The sequence below is a fragment of the Calidris pugnax genome, unplaced genomic scaffold, assembly GCF_001431845.1.
Source record: "Calidris pugnax isolate Ruff unplaced genomic scaffold, ASM143184v1 scaffold262, whole genome shotgun sequence".
In the NCBI taxonomy this organism is placed as follows: Eukaryota; Metazoa; Chordata; class Aves; order Charadriiformes; family Scolopacidae; genus Calidris; species Calidris pugnax.
In genome coordinates, this window is record NW_015091043.1 from 1528249 (window position 1) to 1550177 (window position 21929).

Sequence of the window (21929 nt, forward strand, 5' to 3'; positions counted from 1 at the left end):
GCCCTTGCTGCAGTACTTCATTAAGCAGCACAGACTGATGGACAACATTTGAGTGTGGAAAAGAAATGCTTCAGACTTAACAAATGATGTCAGAGCTTCTGAAGTCTAAAGACTTCTATACAAGCTCAGAGTCCTTTTATCTGCTCTCCAGGCATTGATGGGAAAGGATATGTTTGCGCCACGGTGGACCTGCCACATACACAAGAAGCACACTTGAATGTAGTATCAGCATTTTTCCACGTGGATAGAAGGAAAATGAACTTCAGAGACTTCTCTTTTTTAAGCAGAGTGAAGTGGAAGGGTGGCACGAATGTTTGTTGAAAGTGAACCAGAAAGCATGGGGATTTTCTGTTGCTATTGCTGCTTTCAGCTTTAAAGAGGGCATCAAATGTGTGTGGAAGGGTTGGAAAAAAAAAAAAAGTTTAAAAAGAGAAAGAAAAAAAAGAAAGGATCTTTGTCTAAAAGAAAAAAGAAAAAAAGCAGTCCACCTGTGAGCCTAGTGAAGGATCCCCAGCTGTATGAAACAGGAAAATTGGGAGCTGCTTTGCTAATAAACCAAGAACCAGTATCACATTTTTCTTTCACATTCAGGTTCAAAGTACATTTATTTAAAAAAATGGACAAACTTAGCCTTTTTCCGGAACCCACAAAAAGCTGAGACTAGAAGGAGGGAGGCACAAAGGCTGTTGCCTGAAGGGTATCACTTACTGCTGACCACTTCCCACCCCACTGACCTTGCTGTACCTCAGATGTCTCAGCAAGCTTTTCCACCAGCAATAACTTTGTGCTTTGATGGCAAGAGCCACAGTTTCATTGAAACGATTACGACAAAAATAACTCAGGTTTTAGAATCGTATCCTGCTGTTTTCATGGATTACCCCAGAAAAACAGAGAACCCAGAGTATTTACTCACGCTGCTCACGTGCAATGAAGCAACGCACGAGAAGGAGCACCACTCCTCCTCTCCCACACAACAGCCTCTTGTTCTTAGTGTTTTCCACTGCTGGAAACAAATGATTGTTCAGGGCCTCATTGAATGTGGTTTTGCAATGCGACAAGTTAACAGCTGGCATTTTTGTTCACGTAGTTTCTCAAGCGGAGGTCTAGCTGTAAGTTCGGCTTAGCATTTGAGGGGTTTCTGCTAAAACACTAGTATCTCAAAGATGAAAACACCAGCTGGACATGGACATTACCACAGATCTCCCAGACTCCAAACGGTTTGCTTTAACAGTTATCAAGGATGTATCAGTTTTAGCTGAGGACACAAGAAATGTAACCCAAGGCAGCAAAGAAATTAAGCGAAACATGTAGAACCAAACCCCCCATCCAACTATGTGCTTTCTAGACAACAAAAATGTTATCTTGCAAGCAGCCATTTTGTAAAAGAATTCTATTTGCCTCTTTTAAAGGATAGATGCAACTTCCGTTTAAAAAAATTCAGCTCACAAAGCTCAATATCAGTAGGTCTTGGCCACGTGCCGGCATATTACACCTATGTCTTCCTGCACATGCTGATTTTTAAATTTTCTCCTTGGTAACAATGTCTACCCTGGGCCTTCAGCTTTTCTCAAAGTTTACCAAGGCCTCTGGGTTACGGCAAATGTCCCACAATATGTCCCCATCTACACTATTTTGGAGAAGCCCAGGCTGATGAGTACTCACTTACGGGTCTAGCACTGCTAAGTGGAGTCAGATGGCAGAGGGAGATATGGTACTAATTCATTTTGGTTTAGTTCACTAAGTCAATTTCACTCCTCAGCCAGCAGTTTGTTATTTCACCTGGATCCAACAGAAAAGGTTGGACTTTATTGCTTGGGGGTAAGGGTGTGATTTTCAAATCCTATTATTCATAAAGAAAAACAAAAATCAATTCCCTTGACCTTGTTCAGAAGTATACCTACTTTTGCCATTGCAATTCAATTTTAGAAGCCTTTTGGAAACAAGAGACAACCTATGCAAGCAATTATAATTTTTTATTTTTTTACTCAAAAGCTGAACATGAGTACAAACCAAGACCTACTCAAAGTTTATCCCTCTCTGGCCATTCTTGGAAGAATGCAGAGAGCTTTCCTTTGCCCTTTAAATTTATTTCTTCCCTGAGAAGGTAATAAATTATACTGAAGCCAGGGGAAAGACTTTTATTAAACAAGGCCTCATTTCCATCGTATGTAAAGGAATGGATTTACTAGAGGGATTTTCCCCCCTTCTAAAATAAAATAAAATAAAATAAAACCACATTCCTGCCTTGGGAAATGATGGAAGTTCCTCAAAGCAAAGTTTCAAAGGTTCCCAAATGAAAATAAATAATACTTATTCTTAACTGAAGGGGGAAGGAAGGGGGAAACTTCCAAATGGTTTCCCCAGGGTGAAGCAATGAATTACACAGGGATACCTGGAATACTTCAGAGAAAAGACAGTTACCAGGGACATATCAGCTTTAGCTGGGGAGGGTCAGTGAAGAAATTAAGCAAAACATTTAGAACAAAGGTCCCAACACACCGGACCAGGCTCTGGTTCAGAGAAGGAGCTGTCTGGATCCAATGCACCAATAATTCTGTGCCAGCAAGGAGAGCTTGCTTGGGCTTGTTTTGAAAAAGAAAGCTGCTTATGAAGTTTATCACACAAACAAACTGACCGCAGTGTAATTTCCAGATGCTGTGCTTCCTTACTCTTGTTTCCTTTCAATATCCTTGCCAGCCAAGCAGTACTGGGAAGAGATTTGGTCTGGGGCTGCTAGATAAAATTCAAAAATATCAACTGGAATTCATTTGCAGGACTATAAATGACAACAAAAATGATTGGTGGGTGAGATTGAGACAGATTATATGTCAGAGAGCACACATAGTACTGCTTTAACTAGCAGCATGAAAAAACTAAGAAAGCAAGAAACATCTTATGTAAGTCCAAATGGTCTTAAATTTAAGACACAGTCCGATCACAGAATAATTATGTACAGACTACAGCGTAGATCTTTAGCAGTTTTCATGCCTCCTTTATTTTAACTGAAAGCAGAACTTTATTTTGCTGGTGAAAGGTAACTGATTTTTAATAGTTCTTTCAGAAAATTTGTCTTCCTTTTATTTTTATAAAGTTCTAGATATGTCTAATATAGTAATCAAATTATATTTATCAAGAAAATAAGAACATGGACATTTACATGTACAAATATAAAATATTTGTGGAGTTGTTATGGATAAGAGACATCATAAAAATTCCATTTTTTTTGTTAATAAATCTGGATGATTTCACAATGGCATCTTTTAACAAATATAGGCAATAATATGAAGACGTCCATTCCACATCATCTATTTGAAAGCTGAATGTACACTGTTTTTTTTTTTTTAGGTCAATACCAAAATTATCATTAAGGTACACGGAAACAAAACAGAAAAAAACCCCCAACATTATAAGTAGTAACAGCAAGCCCTGGAAGCCACCCCCACCCCAAACTGTATGTGTTATTTTCCTCTAAGGAAGCTTCCAAGGAGCAATCACACTACACTTAAGGACTTCCACTAAGGAAAGAGAAATCCAAGCCATCAAAAATACTGTAGGGTAAAGTGTGCTATGAAAAAAATAAGTCTTATAGAATAATATTAATGAAGTTTTCATTTCTTTATGCAAATATTTGATGATACAGCTTGAAAGTATTGCTGTCACACTGCAGGTCTGAAAGCACTAATTATAAACCTCCCCTCTCCATACAATGGTAATTAGAATTAATCTTATAAACTCTATGAGGAGCGCTCCATTTAGACTACAGTCATCAGCCACAATTTCCAAGTTTACTCAACTGTGGGTTAAATTCACAGTTTATGCACTTTTAAAATACACTTATCTAAAAACACTGGGACTGCACATAACTGCGCCCTGTGTGCTAGAACAGAAAGTCATTGATGCTCAGAATCGCATTGCCAGTGCCAGTTCCAGAGTTTATTGCCCTGTTTTTCCATCAGGACTAAATCAATACACAAGCGACATCACTGTGACATGGGGGTCAGGCAGGGTTGGTGACTCTGAACAAGCCCCCCGTGATGGCCCACAGGGTGACCTGGTATTTAAGGCTTCACGCTCCCCCACTTCCAGAGAAGCAGCTGTGAAATGTGCTGGTCTCATCTGAACTCCAGCCTGATCTCACTGCCCAGCCCAGCCCTTCATGGAAAACATAGTCATGTCAAGGAAAAAAAACCAAGGTGGATGCTGTTCCTCTCCAAATGGGGCCACCGCTACCTGGTTGGGAGGACATCTCCAAGCTAAGTCAACATCCTCATTTTCAGTCATCTCAGAGAAAATGCTGCTGGAGAACTCGGCTCTCTTCACACTAGCAGGACTCCTCAGGGAGGAGGTGAACAAGTGAAGTTATCTTCTCCCAGTCACAGGGCTCAGAGTTAAACCCTGGCCTCTCTAAAAGATCCTCTTACCAGTTACATTACGCTAGCAGGGCTGATGCTTGCTCTGGCCCACCAGAATAACTTTCCATGGGCAGAGAAGGACTGCCGAAGTTCAAGTGATGCTGTAACCAAGCTCTGCTTAGACCAGACCATCATCAGCTTGGCCCAGGAGCACTTACTTGCTAACTGGTGAACTACAGTTCATAAGGCTTAGGTAGGTCAAAGACTTCTGATTTAGGGGCTGATGAAGATAGGCCATGCCAGTTAACCACTCGACACTCCCCGAGGGCTATGGAAATAAAGACATGCCTCTGGCAAAATGCTGTCATTCCGGTTTGTAGCACTATTTCACAGTCGTTTTATTTTCTGCTGAAAATCAAGCGCTCTTACTGCAAGAGGGAAGGAAGCCGGAAAAGATGCAGACTGCATGCCAGAAGAGACAGTGTAGATATTGAAAACATCTTTTAAAAAGTGTGCCTCCATAGAACTTCATGGTTTTAGTCTTGGAATGAAGTGCTACGTATCAATCAATCAATCACCCGGAAAAGTTAAAGTTATCAATAATGCACTTCATTTGCTCTAACTGTCTGGGTACAGCATATGCTGACACTCGTGCATTACCATAGTTATTTGCTGCTTTCCATCCCCATTTGGTACCTAGTTGTGAAAGAAAAGCTACAATAGTACAAAAATAAGTCTCTCATGCAATTCGTAACTGTGGCAGAAACAGAGGGCAGGAAAAAAGCTGTTGCTGAGCAGTTCCATCCTTCCAGATGTTTATACTAAACTTCCAGATGTTTTGCTTGCATTTATTACTTCTTTATAGTAAGTAAGGGACTGTCTTCAAACACAGTCAGACTCCTTTAAATCAAAACAGTTTACACAAAAAGAACCTTCACTTTTTTATCTGTGCCTACATTAGTTTCCAAATTTTACATAATAAAGCTCATTCCCCCAAACAAAGTGGATGGCCTTACAGGCAGAAAAGGCCTAAGTGCCTTTTTAGTTCCCAGGAATATAAAGGGTAAGCAATTGTGAATTCACTGTTTGCTCTCCCTGTGTCCTGGGGGCTGGCAGTGGTGCTTGGCTCAACAGGCATGCCCGATTTTGGCCAAACACCATTGAGAACTCACCCAACTCAGAAGGCTAAATGGCAGGACTGGTAAAACACATGTAAGAACGGTCGTTGCTACTATTGCTATTTAAAATTCAATTATGAAATCTCAGTACCATAATCTCACAGTCTAATGACTAAATAGAGAGGAATCTCCAAAGACATGTATGGAGGTATAGGGAAGAGTTATCCACATTGTAAAAACATGGACCTACAAATTAAGGATGGGTGTTTAATCTGCATTTAGGCAGGAAAATGTACCAGCTAACTTTCCAACAGTTAACGATCTAAGCCGGTAGTATCTACAACCGTGGGTATATATGAACCCCTAAAAGACACTAGCCCCTCATGACTTATTCCAGGCCACGGAAATCCAGAGCAGAGCTAGTTTTTCCAGCCCTGAGCTCTCCAATACTTTTTCGATGCTTTCACTGCTTCTTAAAGCAGTAGTTAGATATTCACGACCCTTTTTGGGCCAAACCTGCATTTGTCCCAGCCAAACGCATTCATAGCCTAACTATGACCTCCACCAGAAGAACAGCTCAGCTTTGTCCTTAAATGTAAGATAAGAAAATGTGGAGAATGGAAGAGAGGATGCCAACTTTCAGCTGTCGTATCCGCTAGCGCTCTGCCTGTTCCTGTGATTGCTCATTCAAATGTAACACATGGTGGTGGTGAAAGGTGAAGTGTCACTGAGCTGCAAGCCAAACCAGACCCGATTTTATGGCTATGTGCAGCGCACAGATCAGTCCTGCCTTAGCCCCAGCGCAAAGGAAAGGCATGCTCTAGAGAAAGAGCTTTATGTTCCTTGTTACTTTCGAAAGATTTCAAAAGCACCCTTGTTAAAAGAAAAAAAAAAAAAAAATAAAAAAAGGGCTCGACTATGAAATCACTTCCTTCTGTTTAAAATATTTTACTCAAGGAAAAGAAAACAAAAGGGCATGGAAAGGGGAAAAAAAAAAAAAAAATCGGGAAAAAAAAATTAGAAAAAAAAAAAAAATCTGTTCTCTGCTTTTGACTTGTTCGGAGGATTCAGCATCCCCCCCTGCTCGGTGGGATGACGCAGTGTGCCAGATCCCGACCGCTCCGTCCAGCCCGTCCAGGGCCCACAGCCCTCCCCACACAATCACCCCCTTGTCAGGGGCGGCTGGCGCCCGCCCCGCGCACGCTGACAGCATCGCCGCCGGCAGGCCTGCACCCCTTCGCAGCCGCCCCTCTCCTCCTCCTCCAGCCAGGGCAGCCAGGAGGGCAGGCGGCGTTGGGCAGCCAGCAAACAAGAAGCTCTTGTCTTCCTTCCCTCCCTTCTCCTGACCCCCTGAAACATGGCGTGGATGGGGATGGGGTGGGATGGGGATGGGGTGGGGGGAAAAGACGATCTTCTGCTTGCATCAACGGGGCTTTGCCTGGGAGTACAGCCAGCAGGACGGCTTCAGGGAGACCCGTTTATGGAAGTTTAAAAGCCAAACGAACAGTTCGTTTGCTGCCCAAATCACAAGGGGGTTACTGACGGGGCTCAGCAGCACTGTAACAAAGACGCTAAGACCAGGACTGGTTTGCCTCCCTCTGCCAACGCTCATAGGTTTACTCAGACTCCCAGCTCTGTTTTTCCTTGGTTCCCAAGGCATCCTCTGTCTCCTCCAAATGAACTGCCTCCTCTGGGGTAAGTGGGCTGACGCACACCAGCTCCCTTCCCCACTCAGCTGGGAGGCAGGACAGGAGGGAGAGGGACCTTAAGAATAAACTGAAACACCTCCTTTTCCCTCTCCACCTCCAGCAAAAAGTTGGTTTCTGCCTAAAACAGCAATGTATTACCCCGATCTGCACCATTAAGAAAGGGAGGGGGGTCTTTTCCTCTGTGTTATTGAGGTTCACTGATGCAGAAAAAGCCAGACTGCATGAGATAAACGTTCAGCAAGTTGCTCCGGGCAGCCTAAGACACCCGCCTTTCTCTGCCTTTCCCAAAGCTGAAGCAGGTAAACTCGCAGAAGGATGCTCTGACTGCCTTTGCAAGAAGGCACTCAGGAAGAGTGAAATTAAATCTTCTACTTGTGAAAATTTTAAGCCAGACTTGCCAGCAGACTGCAAGCAGTGCCAGAGCACCAGGACACCCGCCTCATCAACAGGCACCATCTCCTGCAATCAGAGATAGTGCCTAATCAGCACTTTGAAGCAATGCTTAGCTTTTTTTTCCTTAGAACCACAAAACAAGCCTCCACTGGGAGCACAAATTCAGGAATATTCAGGGACAGGCACTTGACAACTGATGGCAACTAATGAACTTTTCTCATGGTTCAGCTGGCAGGCTGCTTAACACCCTGATGTATGAACATTCAACCTCCCAAAAGTCTCTGTGGTTGCCCCCATGCCTCATACATGGCTTCAGGCTATTTTTTTTTTTTTTCATTATTATGAAAAAAAACACCCATAACAACAAACCCCACAGCTGTTTCCCAGCCATTTTAATCTCACAACTGCGTCTCACAGGTGACAGAGAGGTGAAAGCACTGCTGCTTCTTTACACTATAGCCCTATGACTGACCTCCTCCAACCAGAGAAACCACACTGCTTTGATAAAAAAGAATAGTCACAGGGTGGAAATGCCTTTTTTTTCTTCAAACATATTTAATAAAATAATACATTACTTCTCTGTAAATGGTGCTTTATGCAGATTAGAAGAGGCGTTGAAGCAGAGTGTGTGCACAACACTGAATGAATTTAACTGCACCAGTGACAATAAATAAGGTCATGTTTGAATTGGAAAAAAGCTTCAGCATGTGCTACCTCCAGTTGTGAAAACTCTTACTTCAAATAGGCCCAGTGAGGAATCATAGACATTACTGAACTACATCTGCAGCTAAACTTAAGTCACTTTCAATTTGGCTAATGCTCCCTAACCTCTGCAGTTGTTCTGCTCTTTCCAGAACTCCACTTGGAAAAAATAAGGTACTTGTCACAAATGGGGAAAAAAAAAAAAAAAAAAAAAAAAAGCTACTTGGAGTTCCTTGTAAACCTCAAACCAGGTCATTGTGGCCACACTGGGTGGCCAGTACATCTTCCCTGTGACTTCTGCTTATAGGAGAACGGAGGAGGGTGCAGTCACTACCTGGCCTTCCAGCTGCATACATGCCTCTAGTCCCCTGCATGCTTGGGATTAGCTGCCATGTGCTATTTATTCAGTGACTATTTATTTATGCCTACAACTCTGCACTGCACTGGTATAAGTGCTTAATATGTCCCACCCTTTTTTTTTTTTTTTTTTAAAAGTTTTGAGTCAGTCTTTAACCTCCACCACTGTATGAACAGAAAACAAGGAACTCTTTCCTAGAAAGATGACTGCAAAACCTGCATTTTTCTTTGTGTTCTTAACCTCATCTTGCTTTCTGCAAGGAGGATGACAGAGATGGGGAGGGAGAGACTTCTAAACCACCAGGGAGTCAGGAGAGGTTTTACCCACCACTTCAGTCTCCCTCACTAAACTCATACAGATTCTTTCCTTGAAAAGCAGGACACGTAGAATATGAGTTATCAATGGTTGAACAGGTTTGTCAACTACAAAGTTTATATTCTGGTTACAAAGTTAATTGCTAGGTCAGAGAGCAGCACGCATTCTTAAACTAACACATGAGTTGACAGAGTGACTCACATCAAATCTCTGCAATTATTCTGCTGTGTTTGTGCAGACAGTAGCTGCTAGAAAGCAGAGGTCATGGAGTAAAGCCACGGAAATCAGGATGTTGAAGCAAGAACTGGGCCAAGATTTGGGCTTTACAGGCTGTGTACAGTTGCATTTATGGACTACTAGTGCAACTTCACAATGCAACAGGGATCCCAAGAGAACTGTGCACCATCCTGGAGGACCTCACGGGTAGGAACACAGGTTGGCACCTGCACATCTCTGCCTGCCTGCAGCTTGCTACCATCTGCAGCAAAAAAGAGCAGAACAAACTGCAAGAACATCATCAGGGAATGGTACCCAGTATGCAGGCTGTGATTTTGCGTAAGGAGACAGAGTTACAGCAAAACCCAAATACAGCCATTCACAAGAAGACAGGTACCTTCTGACTCCAAAGTGCATCATGGCATTTTATCACGTTTCCCTGTTTTCCAAGCCCTAGAGCTTAGGCACCTCCTGAGCAGCGTGCTGAAGCACACTGGTGCCTCACATGCTATTTTTCTGTATTAGGAAATTCGTAGATACTCATAGGTGCCAAGCATTATAGACCTGAATGAACTGTACATGCAGTCCTGTTTAACATGCAAAATCCTCCCATCAATAGCCTTGCAGCCCTCACTGTTCTCCAGACATGAGAGCACTGCCTGAATACACACAACAGCTTTTGGGTGGCAAAAAGGAGACAAGGGGGGCATCAGTGGAAGACTGATCCTTCCCTGTACTATTTTAAGGTTGCAGCCATTTGGCATCTTCAAAGGCAAAAGGAAAACACTGGACAGGATAGGCTGCTACAACAGGTTTTTAAAACTGCATTGCTGCAAAAAAACCATGACCTTACATCTTGAGGTCCTGGATTTTCATCAGTTCCATGTTAGAGGGCTGAGGGACCAAGTCTTTTATACCCAGTTCCACAAATAAGCTTGATACTCCCAACACAGTAATGAATGCTGAGGGTTCTTATTGCCCCCACCTCTTCTAGTGTCTTCCAAATGCAGCCACCCTCCCAGAAGTTGGACATGCATTACTGAAACCACCTGATAAGAAACAGAAAGGGGAGAACAGGAGAGGCAAAGTAAGCACTTACCAAGCACAATGACCACAGTCTTCAGAAGGCTCATCATGGTGTCCCGATTCCTGCGGGGTCCAGAACTGTGTCTGGACATTCTCATAGTCCTTTGGCGGACGTACCCAAAGATATGAGCATATAGGACCACCATGACCACAAAAGTGACCAGGTTGAAAATAGCCCAGAAGACCAGGTAGGAGTCACTATAGAGCGGTGCCATGTTGGAGCAGTGAGTGATATCACAAATACAGTTCCATCCGACACTTGGTATGGCGCCCATGACGATGGCCATAGTCCAGATAACAACAATTACGACCACCACTCTCCGGTTGCTCATTCGAGTATGTAGCTGCATTCGGAAAACTGTAATGTGCCGCTCAATAGCAATGGCCAACAAATTGGCTACAGAAGCTGTCAGGCTAGTGTCAATGAGACCCTGACGGAGAAGCCAGGTGCTTACAGTCAGTCTTCTAGTGTTGGGTCCTGTGTTGAACATTAAGTAAAAGTAGGCCAGCCCTGCAAAAAAGTCCGCAGCGGCTAAGTTGGCCATTAAGTAATAAATAGGAAAGTGGAATCGGCGGTTGACATAAATAGCCACCATGACCAAGAGGTTGGCCAGCATTATGAAGATGCAGACGGTAATCCCCAGTCCCATTACAAGCTTGCTGACAGTGTTCCATTCAGTGGCTAGATATTTTCCACTTCGGTTATAAAAGAAGGCAATGGTTTCATTGTAGTAGCACTGTGGTTCGCTCATGGCTGTGGACTGAAAGAGGGGAAAAGAGAGAAAAAAAAAAACCCAATGACATCAGAACTGAAAACATATGACTGCCTCCATGGAAAAGACATGCACAGAGAATGGGGAGGGGGACAGGAAGGGAATGTGCTTCAGAACAAATTTATTTTTTCAGACCAAATGGCATTCCACAACTCGCAAACAATTGCTCTGAGGAGTCTAGTAACAGCAACCAGATTAGAAACGACCAGAAATGCTTCCATCTGCTCTGGAAGCTAGTATAATTTTTGACGTAGCTGTAAATTGCATAGCAAATGAGCTTCTGGCCAAGGAGACCAGCTGAAAAATTCACTTAAAAGAGAAGTGCACACAATTAATAATTATGAAGAATTAAGTCTTTTACAGGACACCTTATTTATGTTATCAGTGAATAAATCTGTGTTTGGCTGTAGTGGTGTTAAAAGAAGAGCTCATCAAGGAGGAGGAAAAGTGGATTACATTTCCCAGCAGGTTTTGACTCATTCAGACCTCCATCAGAGGCACTCCATCTTGTCCTATCTTAAAAACTGTGAAGAATACCCTAAATTAAGATCGTCAATATGCTCTAAGACTGAATTGCCAGGGACTGAATCTGTTCATAAAGCATGAAGTGCATTTATGAACAGTAAAAGAAGCATGCCACTCTATTTCTATGACCATTTTTCCTTTTCCATCAGCCACCTTTCTAAATAGGGTTGGAAATGCACCATGCTTTTATGTAGAATTCATCTGAACTGGCTTATTCCAATTTGAAACAGGAGGAGTAAGGCAAGAAATCAGAAAAGCAATATCTAACTTACCGAGTGTTTAAAACATCAAGCCTTATTTCTTGTATTAAATATTATGGCTATGTCAGGGAATGCACGATTAATTTTTCTTCCAGTGTACTCAGCTGAACACAGCTACAGGGCAACAAACAAGCCCCATGCTTCACCAAAATGGAGAAGTTTTGCATAAAACCGTTGGCTAGCAAGAAAATGCTTAATGAGTTTCCTTCCTCAGTTCTAATCAATTACTCAAGGTGCAATTCCCAAAAGGCAAACCCTGGAAAAAGAAAACCCTCTGAATAACATCCTGGTTCCTTGTCTAGCCTGGCTTAACAACAAGGATATAAAAATAATAATAAAAAAAGCAAAACAAGAAACTTATGTCAAAAAAAGTCTCTTTCTAAGGAGACTCAGGAGACCTGGCTCTGACACCTGGCTTTTATGGCTGTGAAATTCTACTGACTCTACTGTTTTAGCAAGAACCCGGGTAATCAGCCCAATCAAAGAACAGATCAACAACACTAGAAGATAAGAATTTCTGTCCATTAAAACATGCAAACAAAACCTTATGTTTTGGACAGCTCCAGCCATTCTGCAGGAAATGCTCCAGCTAACCTCACTTTCACATTAAAACCAAAAACGTACAAAACTGGGAAGCAGAATTAGTTATTGGACTTGAATGAAAATAGTATCTGATAAAGATTTCCCTGGAATTACCCAAAGCTATTTCTGTTTCCTTTCATTTCCCTCTGTTTGTCAACACAATTAAGCTAATTCCAATAAAGCAACATAAAAAAAACTTTCAACCGATGTCCCAAATGCATTAAATGGCATTTAGATTTCTGTTAAAGAAAAAGGTCTTTTTAGAGTGATTTTTACCTCCACCCTAAACATTGATCAGAACATTTGCAGACCCAGGATAATAAAAGGCTAGAGTAAATAGCATTTCTCAGCACAGAGGCTATAAAACTTTTATTTTTCCTCTAGGATACATCAACTCTTAAGTTAGAAACCTTTCAGCCTTAATTATTTAAGAATTTTTAAAAGTTCTCATGTTGGATCTCTCTGTTGCACAGAAAAAACAATTTATAAGGGATACTTAACAAAGGGAGACCTAGCTACAAGACATCTGGCTTTAATTCTTTGGTTAAAGACCGTGTGGTAATAACAGGTCAAGTATAAGAAACCTTGAGGGAGAGAGGAAGTCATACGAATGAATTAGTGGCCCTTATAAAAGCTTGCCAAGATCTGCAATAATTATGTGAATGCTCTGGTTTTTTTCCACTCTGTAGGAATATCTGCATGCAGTCTTACAGCCTGAAATACAGCAGAGGTCAGGATGCCAGGATCTAGTGCACTTTTGTGGTTATGAATAAATTCTCTTTGTCTATATATTTGCCAATCTAAAATTTTCTTTCAGATGGCTGCTGCCCATATGCAATGATCCCTGCTCCACTGTTGCTCCTGTGGAGAGAGGCCAGCTACACCTGGCAGAACACATATTTTTGATTCAGAAATTTGAAATGTTTTTTATTTTTTTTTTTAAGTTTTTGTGGCTTTGTTTTGCATATGGGCTTAGAATGTGAATTCTCCCTCGATTTTGTAATATACTCCCCAGCCTTTTAATAAGAAATCTGAAACAAGATATGATAAAAAAAATTATCTTATTCACAAAATGTCAAGCCAGAGCAATGCAAATGACAGTATGTAAAATGCTATAGAGTCAGACTTGTTAAATTTAAAAGCACAAAAGCACTTGAGCAGTCTCAGAGGAATAGCATGAGGCTCACTGGCTTCTTTTCTCCTTTTGAAGACAGAGGAACAAAACACTCAGTTCACATATGGGATTTTGGAGAAGTTCTGTTTTTAGGGCATGCTAACCTAAAACCTGGGATCTCCTTTAAAAGCAATCTTTTCAGTCCCAAGAGAAACAAAACCAGAAGAGGAGAGAGTTTGCTGACAAGAGTTCAAACAGGGGACTTCCAGACGATCAGGTTTCTTGGATGCCAGCGTCTATCTTACAGGAAGGTTTTGACCTCCCAGGTCACAAACATACAAATCCCAAAGCATCACATTCACCTGTGATGTCGCTATCTGCCTGCAAAGGCTCAAGCAGGAGGGAAATATATCGTATCTCTGAGTACCGAAAGTGTTAACATACCATAATAGCATATGCAAGCAGGCAGACCCATCCCCTCTCCTGCCCCTGCAGGAAAAGTGGCAGGGAAGTTTATATTTTAATTTCCTGAAGTTTCACTCAGTGTGTTTCATTGCCTGGGTAAGCCAGATGTGCGGTGCCCTGAGATTTACCTCATCCATTTAGTATATCTCAACAGAAGTTTAAAACAAACAAGCTGCAAATTGCCCATGTTAACTAAACCTCTAGGACACCTCTGTGTAGAAAAAGAAAATGTCTGAATTGTAAACCAACAAGACAGATGAAGCAAAATGAAGTAATAGCAAGCTAAAAGCAAAGCCTCCTCTAACCATTGAGGTTGCTTTAAAACTCAATACAGTTGTCCCAAACCAAAGAACACAAAAATCCTGAGTACATGAAGTTAAATCTCTTAAAATCATGAGATGTGGATATAACCATAACACAGCACACACAGACCAGGAAATTTGGCACCGGGACTTAATAAAAAAACCTCACTCTTCTTCTACAGTCAACACCTAGTCTTACCTTGGCCAGAAAGTCACCCTGGCACTGGCCTTTCCAGCCAGTATCTGCTATACCTGTCCTCTCGGCTCCTCTCCTCTGGTGGTACAGGACCATGCTGCTGGGGGGCAGTGGGGAGACTGGGAATAAGAACCCATGTGAGCAACTTTCCAGTGTTTTGTGCTTGATTCATCTCGCTGCTCCCCCACCTCTCCATCACAGCTTGAAGAGTAGAGTGAGGATTGGGATCCAAGGCATGGAGCAGCTTGCCCATGAGAAGTTCTTGGGGTGATCAGCCCATTACCCGCTTCCTCTCCCATGATATGGGGCTGGTGTGGAAAAGATATTGGTTGCCTGGACAATGAAGGTGAGCTGGGATCTCTGGATCCTGCCAGCTTGGTGGTGAGTGACAGCCCACCTGGTGAGGGCTGCGCATGGAGAGATGCTCAGGGTGGAAAACAAACACCAACAAGTTTTCAAACACCACTGACTGATACTGTCTAAACGAACCATTAGTTAGCACAAGGTGCCTGAGGGGCAAATGATCAGAAAGCCCACTGCAATCCAGGAGTTTGCAGAGGTCTTCAGTTCATCTAATAAAAAAAAAAACAAAAACAAAAACAAAAAAAGAACTAGCCCCCTCCCCCGCAGGCATGGTGCATTTATTTCTCGGTGAGAGAAACAGAGCTGAACATTCTTAGAATACTAAGGTCTGACTTTTACAGAGCTTTTAAAACTTGGAAGCCACAAAAATGATTCCATATCCAAGAAAACTCTTAAAAATATTTTAACCCGTAGCTCTCCAAACAGAGTCTACTCCTCTCTTTTTCCCCTTTTACTGAATTAACCTCGACATGCTGTTTTCTTACCCAGAACACAGGAGCAAATGAAAAGCAATTGAATTGGCAAGGAAATCTGAGGAAAATGACAATTCTGCATACAATGAAACGCCAAGTACAAGCCAGAGACCTCATTTTTTCAGAAGTCACGCAACTTGCATGCAGTCTTATTGAGGTTTGTGAGGCTCAGATGAGACTCCCTCTATACAAGATGAGCTTTTAATTCTTATGTTACAACCCTTGGATACCAAAACCAGTATTTATCATTCTCAGCGCTGACCAGAAATCCAGAAAACATCTCAGAGAAAATGCAGAATTGGGAATGGTAGACTAGGACTCCAAAACAGTAATAGGCATCTTACAGCTCTACAGTTAGTGCAGCAGTGAATGGAAAAGCAGGAGCACTGCTTTCAGTTTAGCTAGATACTCTGAAGTACCAACAGGAAGGCTAGAGCTGAAACAAACTTGGGGGAACCGGCAACTTCAAAATCCCCAAATAAGGGTGTCAATTAAGAATATCTTCAAAATAAGCATAAGCAAGTAAGTTTAGGAATAATTGAATCAATATGCAAATACTTTCTCAACCCACAACTGCAAAACCATGGGTTTTATGAAAGCAAAGTTGTAACAGATGAGAAAAAAATTCCAATCTGCAACAAAAACTTCTCCATTATCTAATGAAAAGCACAAACTATTGTTCAAACTGCAGAATGCAAAAGAAACAAGAGGTTTAAAAATAAAGGGGAAAAGATGGCATTTTCTTTAAAGATAAAAGTAGAAACTGAGGAGGCATTTACCCAAAATGTAAGTGAAAAAAAAAAATAATTAGAAAGTCTCAAGGCAACGATCCTGATTCATTATAGCCTTATGCCTACTGTGTCTTACGCACAGACATGATTTCATCTGCACAATTAAAGTATGAAACCATACCACAAAGATACTATAGCTCTTTACATCCCCTTTTCAGAACTGCATCTCCCAAAGTTATCATTCAACAGGTTTAAAGAAAAACTTGTGTGTTAAGATGTGGTAGTTCAGTAACAGCAGGCCACTTCTTCATTTCACTAGACTCCTTTTACCCTTCACATAGCTGAAAAGGAGCAAGGAAAGGAATCTCACTGCAAGGGGATCCCTTTAACTCTGCTTTAACTTCATGAAGCATAAAGTTACTTATGGATCCTATAGCAATAGCTAGCATATCCATTAATTTTTAGGATGCTTTTGTAGTAGACTGTATTACTACGGAGTCTCGGAGCTAACAGATGTCCCAATTACTAGAAACTGAACTGAGCAGTTCTCTGTTTTACAATTTATACCAGAAAAGGATAACCCAACATATCTAGTCATTCAGTGTACCTAAGAGACCCAGTCACTAATACTGGCAAAAGAAGCAATTTTACTGCTGGAAGGTATAATCACAAGTGACACAGATCCTGTTGGAAACTATGATTATGACCTCCTCAGATTGACTATAAAACCAGGGAGGGTGTTGACCTTCCTTAGTGCTTATTCACTGCCGACTGTTAGAAAAGCAAGTTCAAAAATAGCTTCCATGGGCTAAAAAAGGAATGGGTGAGAGAAGGAAGTCCAGCTAACTCTAAACACGTCTATCTTCTGGAAGATGCCAGATTTGCTAACTATCAGGTCTGAAATACCTCGACTCAGCCTACAGCTTTTCAGGATAGATAAATCAGGAGCCATGCAATTCATCAGAGCATTAGTGGAGAGTAGCGATGGTCAGGAGTCTACTGAGCTGGCCCAACAAGGCCCCAGATTGCCATCTCTGTGGTATCTTGCACTTTCTACTGCTGCAGAAAGGAAGTGTGTACGCGTGTGCACATGGACATGAAGTCTCTTTTACTGCAGAATTCGGCAAGCAAAAGGAGATTTAGGAAACTAAAATGCTAGGAGAATTGGGAAAAAAAGTTGAAGCAAAGACAGAGAGTGAACCCATTCCTCCAGCAACCTACCCAGTAATTCAACCACTGCTGTATCATTGCTCCTTTTACACAGATTCAGCATTTTCAGATGAGCTTCATCCCTCACAAGCACTATCTACGTGTTCTAACAAATGTCTTCCTGTTGAGGAGGAAATGAAGACTGTTTGAATCAGGCCATAGTTCCACATCAACGCTTCCCTCCCCCTTACATTACACTTACACTTTTATTACTAAAGTTTTGTTCCCAGACCACACAGCACTTCTCTGCCACCCTGTTTCTGCCTTCCAAGCTCTTTGCAAAGGGAAGCCACCTCTGCAATGCGGAGGTATTGCAAAAATAATCTAACTGGCTTTGCCACTAGGAGAAACATGATTGGGCATGTTGAACCCAAATTTGGTAGTTAAGCCCAAATGTCCCATACAGAACACAGAAAGGGTTTCTTCAAAGCTCTTCAAGCTTCATTTGCCTCTGGGGGAGCTTTCATGACAAGCTGAGATTCACAAATATTAGCCAAACATGGGTACAGGCTTAACATCTCCTGACTTCTGCAGAGCAGGACAGACCTTCTGCAAAGAACCCAGACCCGGGAAGAGCCTTCTGTAGAGAGATGCACTGCACATTCCCCTATCCATTGGGCATCTCACTACAAGAAGGACACTGAAGTGCTGGGACGTGTCCAGAGGAGAGCCACCAAGCTGGTGAGAGGTTTAGAGGCATGTTTGGAGAAGAGAAGGCTGAGGGGAGACCTCATTGCCCTCTACAACTACCTGAAAGGAGGTTGTAGAGAGGTGGGTGTTGGCCTCTTCTCCCAGATGAATAATGACAGGACCAGAGAAAATAGTCTGAAGTTGCGGCAGGGGAGGTTTAGATTAGATATTAGGGAGAATTTCTTTATTGAGGGGGTGGTCAGGCACTGGAATGGCCTGCCCAGGAAGGTGGTGGAGTCACAGTCCCTGGAGGTATTTAAGAAATGTATAGATGTGGCATTTCAGGGCATGCTCTAGTGCCCGGGATTGTTGGGTTGGGTTTTCTTTCTTTGGTTGTGAATGGTTGAACTTGATCTCAAAGGTCCTTTTGAACCATGAAGATTCGGTGATCTGTGTCGCTTTAGAAGCCATGGGGGTGAAAGAAACAAGAAGAAAAACAAATCAGCACCTCTAACACCCTAAGAGAGTTTCCATGCATAATGAATTGCAACACACATCCTTTGGGCCCAGTTTGGTGCTCAGTGAGCCAAGCTGGAAATTAATTCTTGGTTCCAGCAGCTGAAAGACTGGCCTTTTATGCAGAAAAAATGCTGTAGGCTATTGGGGCTACTTCCATCTCCAGGGTATACCTTCCATCACTCCTCACCAAACAAACCAGCAAAGTGAGCACTTAAGAGAGCTTAGCCTACAAGCAAAATGCTTATTCAAAATTATGTTAATGAGCATAGCAATTTTCATTTTGGGCGGGAAATTGAGATTTCCAAACAGAAATAAAAAGACTGTCCTGTGTACCATGGCAAATACATTTTTTTTCTTTAAATATACATCAGACAGTTCAGTAACTTGTTCATACAGCAGTGAGCAACTGCCTGTAAGGCAGTACTGGTCTACTTTGAACAGAACAGAGATGTATTTTGAACCGCTGATAATCTTATCTAGTATAAGAATAAATAAATTAAAAAAGCATTATGGTATTTAAGTTGCCCCAATGATGCCTGTAACTGGGTGGATACACCTCTAATCACAAATTGTTTCTTCCAGTCTCACTGTTTGCTTTTGTTCTCTTGGTTACCTTATTTACCACGCCCTGTGGTAAATAAGGCCTGTTTTGGTAAAGAGGCTAATTTGTTTACTCATGTAGAAAGGGAGAAAAAAGTCTGCACACTTGTTGGCAGCAGAAATTTGGGCACCAAATCCAAAATGCAAATTGTGTTGGGCTTTTTTGGGGAAAGGGGTGACAACAGCTGTGCCACCCCACAAGAATCTATTCTCAAGCATCACTAGAAAGAAGAAAAAACCTACTGAGGATGACCATTCTGTGGCAAGAATAGTTTAAATCTCTTCCACTCTAATTCAAACAAAGAAGGGAAAAATAGAGACATATTCAATGGCACAGAGTGGGAGAAGTGTTTTTTGGCTCTGGTAACCACACAGCCATGAAAAGCTGCTATAATGGAAACTGCTCTGGATTTCTCTTTGGAACAGCTGCAAGGCAGTTATTTAAATGTACTCATTTACTTCTAGTGCTTGGCTGGTAGGATCCACTGCTGGCAAAAGCAAAGAGAGAATGATGAATTTTTGTTGTTTTCTTGTTTTAAGCATTTCTGAAGCACTGTTGGAAGTCCCTGGTTCATTAAGCAACTGGAGCTCAAATCATTTCTTCTTCAAAGCTTTTACTGCCGAATCCATCTCATGCCATTCACAAAGAGAGAAGATGCTAATCACTCCACAGAGTACATTAATCAGTTCAGATCACCACTTGTTATGTTTCCTTTCTGCAAACAGCAAAGCCCTCTGGGATGCTAAATGTTTCTTACAGAATTATTTAACTTTCCGCTTACTGTGTTATCCCATTAATCAGGTTTCTATGATAGAATTTCGCTTATACATAGTTGAGGTATGAGGTCATCACATGTACCACAAAACAACCCTGACTTAAAAAAAAAATCAAAAAAGTTCTGTTATGTTTTGTTGCTCTCTCTTTAGGAGCAGGATGGCTTATCTCATCTGAAATCACTAGATTCTGCCTTACAATAAAACCCTGTTGCCAAAACCCCAAAGAATATTCTGGAAATTTTTCATTTCATTGACTCCTTTGACATACTGTGAATTGTGTCCCAGAATTGTATTCTATTCCAGATTTCAGCTATGGATAACTAAACAACTCTGAAACTTTACTTATCCTTCACATTCAAACATGACCAAGGTGCCTTAAATCTGTGCTTTTAAGTGATGCCTTAAATCTCACTCTATACATCTGGTAACAGGATGCTGGGAAAATTAATGGGAGCAGAGAGCTTTGGACAGGTCAGTGCATAGGGAGGTATGAAAAGACATGATTGTGGAAGATGTCTTGCTTCAGTAGAGGGTTGTAGAGAGCACCAAAAGCAGTTCCTGGCATACTAGCAATAAGAATATTTTAGAACAGTAACAATAGTTTCACACCTAGCATCAAGAAGTGACTTTCAAAATCTTTTCCAAAATGTCCATCTTTTGTTAGCTGACTCAGAAGACCCTGAGAAAGACAAGTAAATGAGTAAGAACTTCCCTCATTGTGGTGCCACCACAAGCATCTGTAGGAATCAAGTCCAAGCAAAAACCCATCAGGGTCAGCCTCAGATTGCAAAAGGTCCTGCTGAGGTCTCTGGAATTCTCCCCCATGGTAAATAAGAGTCTATTCTTGTTTGCCCTCTGCAGTTAAAGGATTGATGATAGGCAGAGCAATATTTATTACTGAGATATATACGCATAGGTACATGTACATACAGATGTATACAAAATAAATAATATTTATTTCTAAGATTGACCAAGTGGGAAGAAAACCAACTATCCTGACAATGCTACAGGAAAGTTTAAATAAAAAAGATAAAAAGAATAGAGAAAGTTTAAAGTAAATTAGCAAAACACTTATTTTTGTAACTGAGATGCCTTCTAGCTCATGCAAAAGGCATGCAAGGCTACATCCAAGTTTAAAAAAAAACCCCTTCCTTAAAACATTAGTCTCTAAATGTCTTCTGCAGCACACTATGGCATTGGGTCATTTTTGAAAGGCAAAATAATGTCCTTCAGAAAAAAAAAAGTATTTTAATGAATAGTTTTCTAAACTATATCTAAAATTTATTTGTATGTCAACACAAATGTGAAAGGCAAGCCCATGCAGTCCCATTCTGAAAAGTGCTTTACTTCAATAATTCCATGTAATGATTCTTCTCTTGTAACTACGTGTCTCATGTCACCCTTGCTTGTTAAAAAAACCCTTCCTTACCCTCAGAAACATATACATGGCTCCCAGCTGACTGATTGGAGCTGTTACTCCTTGGAGCTGTTACTCCTTTACATAGGATTGAAGCCATATATCAACAATCAGATCCACAATGGTTTACTGAAACCTATGGAAATTCATGCATGCATGTAAGTCTGCCCGCATGGATATCAAATGTGAGGCCATTTTTGAAACCTAAGGTTGAGAGAATGGTGTTTTTCTACCATAATCTCCCACACTGAGATATGAGTCTTTTCTTTGCTTCCTGCTGCCATTTCTTTTTGGCTTCCAAGTCAAATTTCATTGAAACACAGTTTCTAAAATCCGTGCCTGGAGGGAGAGCTGTCTGCATTACCAGTCAGTGACCAGAATCATCCATTAATCTCTACTCTTTGGTACAGTGCTGCAAGTCCAGGGCAGGATTTATTCAGTAGAAACTCCCTGCAGATGCAGGACGTGTAGACTTACTCATCCATAATTGCAACAGAACGGTGACTATGCTGATCTAAGTCCTTTACAAGTGATAGCTTTTCTACCATTCATTATTGCACCACAGTTGACCTTATTTTCCCTTTGAGAAGGCATTTATCCTGAACAGCAATCCTCAGATGCACCCCTGTCTCCATGGGTTCTCTCTCCAGAGCCTTCTTTACGTATGAGAAATGTGTGTAAGTGCCTTTCAGAGCCTGTGAGGAGATGGCCTGGGGGAGCCTTTCTCCGGAAAGGGAGAACAGT

General features: G+C 41.6%; 1 protein-coding gene across 5 annotated transcripts in view; it reads right to left on the bottom strand.

Annotated features, from left to right (window-relative positions):
* LPAR1 (lysophosphatidic acid receptor 1) overlaps positions 1-21929 on the bottom strand; it is an 83649-nt gene that overhangs the window by 35563 nt on the left and 26157 nt on the right. For all 5 annotated transcript variants that reach the window (XM_014956426.1, XM_014956422.1, XM_014956423.1 and 2 more), the window contains exon 3: positions 10263-11010. In XM_014956426.1, coding sequence (XP_014811912.1) covers positions 10263-11010 — 748 coding nt within the window. The remainder of the gene's footprint in view (positions 1-10262; positions 11011-21929) is intronic.